Source organism: Cyprinus carpio, chromosome B17 (assembly GCF_018340385.1).
Source record: "Cyprinus carpio isolate SPL01 chromosome B17, ASM1834038v1, whole genome shotgun sequence".
NCBI lineage: Eukaryota > Metazoa > Chordata > Actinopteri > Cypriniformes > Cyprinidae > Cyprinus > Cyprinus carpio.
The window spans coordinates 18,724,473-18,737,100 of NC_056613.1; the positions used below are offsets into that span (position 1 = coordinate 18,724,473).

At 35.9% G+C, this 12,628-nt stretch overlaps 1 protein-coding gene across 3 annotated transcripts in view; it reads right to left on the minus strand.

The window, feature by feature from the left end:
- LOC109061155 (unconventional myosin-VI) overlaps positions 1 to 9,797 on the minus strand; it is a 57,204-nt gene extending 47,407 nt beyond the window's left edge. The window contains exons 1-2 of one of the 3 annotated variants that reach the window (XM_042742627.1): positions 9,320 to 9,767; positions 954 to 1,095 (exon numbers count right to left, since the gene is read on the minus strand). In XM_042742627.1, the coding sequence (XP_042598561.1) occupies positions 954 to 1,070 (117 nt within the window). In that variant the 5' untranslated portion in view covers positions 1,071 to 1,095; positions 9,320 to 9,767. Of the gene's footprint in view, positions 1 to 953; positions 1,096 to 9,319 lie in introns of all 3 variants that reach the window. The other 2 variants (XM_042742628.1, XM_042742629.1) reach the window with 2 other exon arrangements.
- Positions 9,798 to 12,628: the final 2,831 nt, after the last annotated feature.

The window sequence follows — 12,628 nt, forward strand, 5'->3', positions numbered from 1 at the left end:
ATCAAGTCCCTCCCTACATTTGTTCTTTTTCAAGAAGTTGATTCACTTAGACAATCGCAAATTTTGCTTCATGCCTTAACTTTAATAAGCAAGTTTGTTCATTTATTATTACTATTATTATTAAATAATAAAAAAAAATTATACAGAACTAATATTAACTTTATTTTAAGATCTTATTTCAGGAACCCCTTGATTCAGAAATGAAAAACATTCTAATCATAACAAAAGCATATTTTAAGTCATTGCATGTACAGTATGAATTGCATTTTTAACACATCTCAGAATAAATGAATAGATCCATAAAAAATGGATGCCACATCATGAATTATAGTTCCTAAAGATGAACCCTAACCCTAAAATACACCTTGCACCACTTTTAGACAAGAGATATTACATTATTTAGTTATTGTGAGAATGTCCTCGCAAGGTGATTTTGTCAGCTTTTTCAATTTCAGAAATATCCCACAGTGCTACAGTCTCTAAGTGAGTGTGTAAGCAGCCGAGACACAGGTGGAGTTTTTTTTTTTGTCTAATGAACCTATCCTGAGTGTAACGTGACCCGCACACCTGCCACAGGTAGAGCTCATTACTTATTCAAAGTCCCTGCAAGTGACACCCTTACATGGCACAGCACTATTCCGCATACACATGTTCTCACATTTTACCTATTGCTCAGATACCTGGAGGCCTTTTATACACATCATGAAGTTAATCACGCGTGTGTTGGGAAAACTCAGCTTGCAGCAGAAACGCTGATTACATGATCGCCTGAGGAACTCTGGTCTCAGTGGATAGATAGGGCATCAAAGGTGCTTAGCAACTAAGCTATTTTTTCCCTCGTATGAACACATGAGGCATGACAATATGGTATAAAATCAATGGCCGCCACCTGCTTGGTCACTGGTTAAATGCTAACAGGATGCCTTACAAGCGCAGTAAAGCTGTCATCTTACCTTTCCTCTCTGATTGAGAGGTTCTATGGTGAGTGCATCCGTACCGATGTCCACTATCATGCCCAGCTGGAACCCATCGGTTGGGTGGGGCGCCCACACAGGCTTCCCATCCTCCATTGTACCCTGCAACTACACCGCAGCTCTGGAAGACACACACACACAAGTTTAAACACTGACTTGGTTGGCAGTATGCAAATCTTGTCCAACAGAAAAGTAATTGTTTTGTTTAACACAAACCATGTGACTGTAAACAAAATATCTTTCAGAATGCTGCAAGTGGAGGCTGACAAGGTCATCTCAAGTACAGATGATGGTAATGAAAATAACAAAACAACTTGTTGCATTTGCCACTTCAAAGTCTTGATATGCATAATGTACAAATGCACACTGAAATTAGATCTCTGGAGACAATATGAGTGGAGCTTTCTCATGCAAATCTCACTGCCTCAATGTTACAGTGGTTGCTAGAGAATTGTTAGCATGTTCTGGGAGATTGCTAGGTCATTCACAGGGTGCTGTGTTTGCAATGACATTGTTGAGCCCTCTTTCTACTATCTCTGACATTTGTATACGATTTTCGAAATTTGCCCCCTAGTGACAGATTGTGTAGAACTTTCATATTGGCCATGTAGCAAGTGTTACTCTAGGGGTGGCCGATATACCAGTAGACACGATTAAAAAGTAGAAATTTGTCAACCGGTAGAGATTTTGTACGATCATCTTTATCGCAGTTATGTACCCAAAACATGTTGCGGTGTGCAGTGGTCACAAAAATGTTTTGTTTGCAAATATTTTTAAGCATTGCGGCTTAAAAACGAGTAATTTTAAAGGGGTCATATGATGCGATTTCAAATTTTCCTTTCTCTTTGGAGTGTTACAAGCTCTTGGTGAATAAAGGAGACCTGTGAAGTTGCAAAGACTAAAGCCTCAAATTCAAAGAGATATTCTTTATAAAAGTTGAGACTGGTCCACGCCCCCCTGGAACGGCTCGTTCTAACACGTATCTACATATCTACGTCAGTATGTGGGAAGATTTGCATAATGCCTCCCAGATGTTCATGCAAAGAAAGAAGGCGTACCTTTTATTCTCGTTGTAGTATTGTTGTTGCCGCCGCCATGGCCGCAAGGTCATATAGATGCTGTGTGTTTCACTGTGAAAAGGAAAAACTACTTTGTTTGGCTTTCCAAAAGAGGACGATATCCACTTCGTCATGCCTGGGGCTGATCCGTGCTGGTCACTGAGGAAATACATCATATTTGCACTGTGGATCGCTGAATCGGCTTTCACCGTGGATGAAGCGACGTCCAGCCTGGGGTCGTCACATGTGGTCGTCACATGTGGTCGCTGCAAGACCAGGGTACGCTACTTCGTAGAATCACCAGACTGTCCTTGCAAAGTTGGAATTGCCCCACTTTATAGAAACAGACTTTGTGCACAGACATCAATCATTGTAGGCTACTCTCCCAGGATCAGGAAACAGTCCTCCGTAAAATGTGCTGTATACACTCGAATATTTGGGTTGAACTGTTCTGGAACAGTGTTGTAAATACAACTTAACCACTGATTTCTAGGTGTGTCCTCTTTTGGATGGCCAAACAAAGTAGTTTTAGTCTCCACAACATGGTGGCGGCAACAATACTACAGCAAGAATCAAAGTTAGGCCTTCTTTCGTTGCGTGAACATTTGGGTGGTGTAATGCAAATCTTCCCACACAGTGACATAGACATGTTGGGGTGTGTTTAAAAGAGGTGTTTTAGGAGGCCGTGGTCGAGTTATAACTTTAATATCTTTTTGGGTTTAAGACTTTAGTCTTTGCAACTTTAGAGATCTTATTTATGCACGAACAGCTTGTACCACTCCAAAGAGAAAGGAAAACTTGAAATTGCATCATATGACCCCTTTAATCAAACAAGAGTTGAGAGAAAATCTCTCACTGCTCTTGACTAAATCACTTTTGTAACTTTAATAAGAAATTTAATTTACACAGTGAAAACTATGCAGTGTTTTTGATTAATTTATACAATGTATGTAGCATTTATTTATTGTAGTTTTGTCATGTTGCTTGTAATTAGTTACTTATCTTCAGTGAGCTTGAGTTTTTCCTCTTTTTTTAGGCTTGTAGGCCTAAGGCTTAGTTTTTAGTGATATTGACATTGGGGACAAGAATTTAGAAAATTCTATGGTATCAAAAACTTTGATATCATAAAAACCTTACTGAATGCAAAAATAACTATATCGTGATATAAAATTACTCATATGGTGATATAAGATTTTGGTCATATCACCCACCCCTCCACTTATTCACCATGGTATAATAAATAAATAGTGCACGTCCACAGAAAATAAATGACCACCATTATGTCTGAAAGAAAAGCATAGCAAGTTTACCATGGATAAACAACATAAATAATTATATCTGACATATTTATCCATAATCACTAAATTTAGATACACATGCATTTGACACGTTATGCCAAACCTATGACCATTGCTAGTGCCATTCTCTACTGTTGCAGCTACAGGAAGGCTACAGAAATAGTGTTTGAAAATTCATATTTTAGTGCAAAAGCATTGGTAATTCTCACCTCACACTTGCAGTTTTGATCAGAATACATCACATCATGTCAGGTGGTCACATACAGTCGTAGCTGCAAAACTTGAAATATTTCAATGCATCCAAAGCTTCACTAGAATTCAAAAATTCTGCATAAGCATTTGGTCGAAACATAACAAAGCTCCTGTGGTAATCCTCATTGGAAATGAATAACTTCTGTTCTGTCATTTGTTGGAGATGAAAAACACAGCTTTAGTGGTTGGAATTGCTAGGGTGTTCTGTGGGGTTGCTAGGCCTTTTCAGGTATGTGTGTGCTGACCTAAATCAATGCTTAAGTCTCATAGAAGTACTTAGATTTCATCACGTCATGCATTTTTACTGATCGGATGCCTACTGAATCATGAAAATACCAAGTGTAAACACCCTCCAAGATGCATGCAAGAAAATATCAATCTGATCACTCAAACTTTAAACTCAAGAGGTGATTTAATACATACTGATGACCCAGTTCAAGCAATTGGAAAGGCATCTGGTTATTTAGGCCAAATATGTTAACTTTACTCTTTAAAAAAAGTGAATTAAGGTGGCATACAGAACTCTAGGATCCCCACAATTAACAAAGCAAGCCCTTACACAAAGTGTATGGGAATATTTTTTTTCTGCAAGTTGAAAATCATGCAGTGTGTTTGAATTCCATATTCTAAGCATGAACAATATTAACTGTGATGCCTGCCTCAGCTAACACCACTATGGTCTGATTGGTCTCATATTACGAAAGGTAAAAATGTGTTCTTTTTTGCCATTTAACGATGTTTTGGAAACTTAGGCCATTGTCAGACAAATGTGCCATCTACTGTGACTATGGTCCAAGGACTTGTCATTTCAACAACAGTTCTGTTGAGGTATTTTAGTCTCCTGGCTTGTTGCTCCATGTGTTTTTTTGATCATCTTGTTATTCCCCTCAGGTATGGGCTTATCCTATATTATCACATGGCTCTGTGGAATACTTGATTCTGATTGGTCAGTCACGACATTCCAAGGTATGTTATCCCTCGATAACAACCGGTAAAAGCTACTAACACAGGCTCATCCAGGTAACAGCAGTCGGCGATGTACTCTTGCTTGAACTATTTTTTCTTGGTGGAAGCTTTGCGTTTGTTTAGCTAATAAAATATTAAAACTCGATTCAAAATGGTGTGCAATTATTTAATTATGTCATCCTGGTATCATCCCGGACTCACTCTCGTTTCCTACAAACCCAGATGCTGCCATTTTGCTACGATTGTTTTGTACGCTGTAATGGATTATAAGAGAACTAACAAACTGGTAAGGTTTTAAAAGATTTTCATCTTAATTCTTTTATTGCCTTAATTATTTTTGTGGTGAAATGTTGTGTAATAAGCTGTTCTACTGCACCGTTTCCCTTAAATGTCAGTCTAGTTTGAATTTGCCGCTTGCTCGCAACTGCTGTCTTCACGGAAGCTTTGCGTTCAAATATTTCAACTCAAATCAATATTTTGCGTCTAATTATTTACTTATGTGGCAAGTAGCCGTGTAATAAGCGGGATAATGTACATCCAGCCTGTTGTTATCTCAGAATAAAACCCCTTCAGGCTGATACAAGACCCCTCCGCTTTACATTATCCCTTACATAGCAGACTGACGCTTCTGCTCTCTGAGCCATCTTTATCTGCACAGACTCTCCTCTTGAGAGAACAGTTGGTGGCCCTATCTGATCTCACTGATCTTACAATAAACCATAGAGTTCTTACAGTGTTCAATATAATTCACTATTAAGATCAGGTGATTTATCTGAAACACTGGATGACATCCATTTAGATCCTTGATATCCACTGAAAGCCACAGACTGCATGACCAGTAACTGAACTGCTGTCAAAGTCTACAAAAGCAATAATGGCTAATCACAAGAGCATTATTATACCTGATGACAAGTGTACAGCACTGACTTTACGTCAAAGACGTCTGCTGTGTGAGTGAGGTAGGACGTGATAACCTCTCCAGGTTTGGTCCAGGGCAACATTTCCCATTCTCTGTCACTCTTTGATGATGGCCCGGTCCCAAGAGTTCCCCACGGTGCAATTATCAATTGTCAAGCATGCTAACTAACCTCATTATATGCTCAGAAGCGTATGTGTGCCTATCAGTCGAGTCTCACATGAATCTTTTGAAAGGAACAAAGACTTGGCATGGGTATATGCTTCTGTTCTGAAGCACTGCTCATCAGAAAACTATCTGGCACGTTACTTCTCACATAATGCTTAATTCTGTGCTGGATCAGTCTTGGAAAAATGAGATGTTTGATGAGATGCATTTTTGTAGTATCTTTTTAACATAATATACTCATAATATAAACATGTTTAACTGTGGAGCAGCACTAAACCTTTTGTCCAATTAATTTCCTTGAATTTTCCATGAGTAATAGATAAGCATAAAAAAATACTTTTTATGTAGGCTGGACACACAAAGAGTGTTTTAAAGCCAATTATGCTTTCGGGGTGAGCCTAACTATGTAGATATTGTTTTTCGTCATGATCGTTTAAGATCAGATTAATTTCTAGAAATCAAAAGATCATATTCAAGTCTAGAAATCACAATTAAAGAACAGAAATATTAATAATAATGAAATAAAAATAATTTATAAAATATAACTATTTAAAATAATCATCTTTACAAAACCTTTTATAACTATTTTCACTATTTGTGAACTCCAAGTTGAGAGCTGTTTGAGTGACTTCACTCCTTCTTTAGACGTAAGTTTTTTTTTTATATATATATTTTTAAGCTAGATCTGGCTGATTCCTCGTTGATGCACGCTATAACACATCCAAACTTTAATACAGTAACATGCTATGTATCAGATGTGGCACTAATATGAGCCATCCACTGCAGTGTAATGTAAAAGTACTCCAAGACAAAATGAGTCCAAAGTTCATGTGGCACAATGCCCTTCACTTAGATTTTTAAATAAGATATAATAAGAGCCAGCAGCTATATACAGTATTATTGTTCCCAAGGTTAATCATTCTAGCTACCAGATAATAATGTACATTCAATGGCTCCACCTGTTCCAGAAAAGGAAGTGCCATCTTTATAAAAAAAAAAAAGAAAAAAGGTGTAATATTTATCAAGATGAACTGTGGGTAACCTGCAGGCTCATCCTGTAAATGTTACAGATCTTTCAACTGATCAGAGTTACTTTCAAGATTAATCATCACCATCTTATCTTATATCTGTTATAACATTAACTTAATCATAATATGCTTACACAACATTTCATTTTGATAAAAGCTTTATAATTATGCCACACTGCATTAGACACACAATAAAAATGTTTTATGGCTATATTCTGTGCAGATGGAATATAGACATAGACATTGCCTGAGAGACATTGAAACAAGTGATATGGCGATGAAAGAGAAACAAAGTTAGGACCTTTAAAGCAAAGTTGCATAGCAACATGTAAATATTGGTGCAAAGAAAATAAAATAAAATATATCCACTAATGAACACACAAGTCCTTTCAAAGCATACTTGGCAATGCAAGCCTGGCTGAGATACAAACTTTTCCACAAGAATCAACAGATCCAAAATAACAACAAAACTGTGAGAACCACTTTACTGTGATAGTCAACAACAGATTTCTTTTCCCACATTTTTTGGCTCATTGCTCCTTCATCAAATAAACATCCATCTATCTGAAGCTACATGTTTACAGTGAGATGGTCATAAAGAGATGAGTAATTGCAGCATTTATGTACATGCTGATGGCAGCAGTACAGACGTTGTCATAGGCAATGGTTTGGGGTCAAAAGGACTGTGTGAGTTTCCTGTAGCACACATACTGTATCCCTCCCCCTTTTTCCTCTGCTGCTGCTCTCTTTATAGCCAGAGGATATGGAAAACAGGATGCAAAGAGGCCAGTGTAGAAGAGACTTCCAAAGCCAACATTCTCCTGCACTTTTGCTGGGTTCTATAAATATTCAAATGAGTGTTTTAATATGCAAAAACTAAAAAAAAAAGAAAAAAAGTGGCCAAATGTTAGTTGGTATGAAGGTATCTAGATTATAATTAAAACTATTATGCTTTTCAAATATCAAAATCCTCATAGTTTAAATACATTTTGTGTAATTGTGTGTCCTCGGCAGGGATGGGAGGACATTTCTTCTTTGTACAACAAAAGCATGGATATCATTTATAGAAATACAGGCCAGCTGTGACAGTGTTTTTTCCTATCAGGGTCATTCCATGAAACAGATTCCTTTTCCATTTTAAAAGGTTTAAATAATTGAAATCATTAAAAATCTAGCTTTTATTGCTAGAATTTATATACAAATTAAAAAAATAATAACAATGAAGTAGAAAAATAAGCAAAATAAATTTATAAAAGGAAAATAAAACCAATATGTACTGGTATTTTTTTGCCAGGATATTATCCAGCAATTTAATGGACATTTCTGTTAACCCTAAAAGTACAAAATTCTAAGTACATGTACTGTAAAACACCATTAAAAATAAATATGGAAAAGCCCCCCCCCCCCCACCCACCCCCCATAATATGATACTTTAAAAAAAGCCAAAATAATATGGTAAGTTAATATGGTAAAATAGTTTTTCTATTATATAGGCTAATTATCTCTACACGGTACACAGTTAACAAAAACACTTGCACAGTGCAATGGTGACACCAGAATAAAAATATTCATAATTCTGCTAAAAATACAGATTTATACAGGCACAAATACTTACATTTACATTTACATTTAGTCATTTAGCAGGCGCTTTTATCCAAAGCGACTTACAAATGAGGACAATGGAAGCAATCAAAAACAACAAAAGAGCAATGATATATAAGTGCTATAACATATATATAAATACTTGCACTCTGACTAAATATACTTAATATTTAATAATATTTTTTTGTTATTAATAATAATAATAAACGTGGAAGTTCAAAAGTGCAACGTTCTGAGTTTACTATATCTGTAAATTTTAATATGAGTTCAAATAGGAGTCAGATATGATGCCATTTTTATAAAATACATAAGTTATATATTTATATAATTTATATAATAAATAATAATGTTATTACATTGTATATTAGGGGGAAAATGTTGTAGTGTTTAAAAACAATCTATAATAGCACACAGTAAAAGGTTTACATGCTTTTCGTAGAATGACCCAAGAGGGATTATAAAGGGGGAACCAGAGCAGTCGCGCATGCGCAGACACTAGAGTTTACAGTCACCTAATACAGTGTTCAAAGCATCCATCATTCATATGAATGAAACACAAATAAATAATGTTAACCCGGCCCTTCGGATCACAAAAGTTAAACTCTTTAACAATACATAAAACCAATCGAGTTTCCATGACATACAGCCTTTACTCATTTTCTGGAAAACTGTGGTCACACACTTAACCTGTCACAAAACAAAAGCAAACGTCTCACTGAAAAACAAAATAATGTAACTAAAGCCAACCAAATGCAAAACTATGAGTAAACAACTATTTCGGACAGACGAGAAGTTACATGAAGTGCAATATTTGCAAATACCATACAAGTGTCACACTTTAAATCTTGTATTTAAACAGAATTTGGATTGTTACTAAAAAAAACGATATGCGAAATTCACCTGGCGACTGTTACTAAAACAGACTCATTCATTAGCAGCATGCTAGCTCGCCACTGTAAAAGCAATTAAACACAACTTAACACCAAACAAACCTCTAACGTCAGCTGCTCTAATTAGAAGCCACGCAACAGATAAAGTAAGTTAATAAGTCACTCACATTATCTGTGAGTCCGGTGAGAGCAGCTGTCTTTGTGGACAGAGAAGCGACAGACTGTCCCAGTTAGCGGTGACAGATTCCCTCGATGTCAAATATTCCCTTTTTCAAAGCCGCTGTCCTTCCTCTGAGTGAGTCCGGCTTCAAACTGAAGTCCACAGGAATAACAGCGACCTCAGCGGTGACACTGTAGCTGTGACAGACACAGACACAGGCCGTGTCTCAAAACACAGAGAGCTGACTATCTGTACAGCTGTAGTGCGCGTCACACAGAAGGTGAGTCCAGTGTCTTGGTCTTTTCAGAAACGCGCAGTTTCTTTGCACCTCATAGGCTCGCGCAGATGCAACTTTACATATTACACGACGGCCCAAAATGCTGCCTAAGTAGGGAGCTCACTAGGGTTTTGAGTCGCAACCACATCCGTCCATCTAATGACTTAACACACAGCCAACACCGTTTGTTTAGTGTAAAAGTATACTAATGAAATACTATTAAGACTATTTTAATGGTTGTTTGGGATGTAAACGAGTAAAATACATATAAGTTAGTCTAAATAAATGAGTTTAATCACTTTCATTTGATCAGTTCTCTTCACACAAATCGCGTTGCTTCTATTTAAAAAAAAAAAAACTTTTAACTAAATCGTTACATTGTGGGACTGAGAACAAAAGGCAAATTTTTCTCTTTATAAATATAGCTACACACTAAAAAAAATTATATTCTAAGAAGAAATCCTACTTTATTGTCGATAAAGTTGTGTTAAAGATGAAAAGCGTCGTTTGAGGAGAAAGTCAAGAGCAGCCTACTGGGTCGTCATGGTTACTAAAAGCCACGCAACTGATACAAACTGAAGACTCGTTAATATTTTATTGGCGTGTAATTCAAAACTTATAGAAGTATTCCTAAGTTGAAATCGAATACACCATTGAAAGCAGACTTTGTGTTTGTAAATCTAATTAGGACACGTGATATCTCACTACGTGGCACTGCATCAAATTTCTGAGCAAAACAGCTTTGAGGAAAAACTGTTTTTAGTTTGGTTTTAGTTAATTTTTAGTTTAGACTATATTTTTCCATTTTGAAATGTTGCTCAGGGCGTTTAGCTAGGGTTAAGGTTGTAGTCTCACATAGTCATGAAGCATTGTAATAACTGATAGGATTTTACGTTTTATTTGATCACATACTGCGCTAATATTAAATATCAGTTGCTTCAGAAACATCTAAACAGTTTCAAAACAGGAGTTTTACATTTATGTCACTGGTTGAGCCTGGAGAAACACTGTTTATTAGATTGAATGCCATGCTGACTTTTGTATTTCCCAGGAGCATTGCAGACCGAGATAAAAACAATCGTTCAGTGTGCTCCAGAGCACATAACACAACACAAGCGAACACAGAGCAGAAGAACAGACGCTGTGACTCATCTTAATGATATTGTTACCTTTGAATGTTGAGTAAAATTACTGAGTCTGATGAAGAAGCCTGAAGTGAGGAGGAGTTGTTATACTAGCTGGGAGATATTCTGGTTGTTTCCCACAGTTACATGAAAGTATAACGTGAGTCTAAATATACAATTTCAGCCCATTTCTGGATGTGGTACTGTTAAATTATACGGTAAACATGCACAAAAAAAGCTGACTAATTAAACAGAAGTCATACACAAATTTCATAGTGCACTAAAATAGATTTCGTTTTTGAGAATAAACGAATAAAGCTCAGTACTGTGAATAAATACAGTACTGTATGTGTGTTTGTGTATAAATCATAAACAAATCAAACAGCAAATTCAGTATTTGGGTTTGCCCTCATTATTCCCTCAGTGGTAACCAATCCCTCTGAAACATTTCAGCTTAAATTACAACTCATTCCATATGCTGCTGGCAGATGGGTAATTCCACAAAGCACCGAAGTAATAACTGAGCGATGAGTGCATGGTCCACTCAAAGAGTCTCATTAGCTCTAACACTTCAGAATTAGGAGAGATAAAGGAAGTTTCTCATGTGGAGAACACAGCAGGGATGCAATCTCGAGAGAGGGGAAGGAGGTGAGGCCGTCACAGGTGGTCGTTTTCAAGGTTTCATAGCTGATCAAATGATACAGGCTACGAGACGTTTCTTTTAAACTAAGAATTTAATGAACTTTCCGGTCTTACAAATCTACACTACCACGCAAAAGTTTTTGAACAGTAAGATTTTTAATGTTTTTTAAAGAAGTCTCTTCTGCTCACCTGCTCACCAAACCTGCATTTATTTGATCCAAAATACAGCAAAGGCAATAATATTATGAAATGTTTTTACTTTTTAAAATAACTGCTTTCTATTTGAATAGATTTTAAAATGTAATTTATTCCCGTGATCAAAAAAGCTGAATTTTCAGCTTCATTACTTCAGTGTCACATGATCCTTTAGAAATCATTCTAATATGCTGATTTTTTTTGCTGTTCAATAAACATTATTATTATTATTATTATTAATATTATTATTATAATTATTATTATTATTATTATCAATATTTAAAACAGTTGAGTAAATTTTTTTCAGGATACTTTAATGAATAGAAAGATCCAAAGATCTGCATTTACCTGAAATCCACTATACCACTCAAAAGCTTGGAGTAAGTATTTTATTTTATTTATTTTTTTTTGGGAGGGAAAAAAATTATAGAGATTAATACTTTTATTTAGCAAGGATGCTTTAAATTGATCAAAAGTGATGATAAAGACAATTATAATGTTACAAAAGATTTCTATTTCAGATAAATACTGTTCTTCTGAATCAAAGAATATCAAAGAAACCTGAAAAAAAAATATTTAGCTGTTTTCAAAATAATATTAATAATAAATGTTTTTTTGAGCAGCAAATCAGAATATTAGAATGATTTTCTGAAGTTATTTTAAATAGTAAAAATATTTAAAAGTTTTACTGTTTTTGCAGTACTTTGCAGCAAATAAATGCGGGCTTGGTGAGCAGAAAAAAACAGTAGAGTAGTTCATATACTTGTAATTCTCATCCTTGCCACAGTTTGCACATTAACCCTTTAAAGAAGGACTATATGTAATTAAACACTAATATTTGGTTTGGTCATGCTGATATAATTTAAACAAGTGATTCTTATTTTTGATTTCCCCAGTCTTGTAGATTATACTTCACAGGGATCAGGTGGTTCATTACAGTCCAAACATTCTAGCCCAAGTTGAAACAGAATACATCAAGCATTTCAATTTGAGTATTTGGGAGGCAGACGGTCATCTGTCTTGATCGTGCAGGATGCCAATCTGATCATCTGCATGAACAGGCAAAAATTCTGCCCTC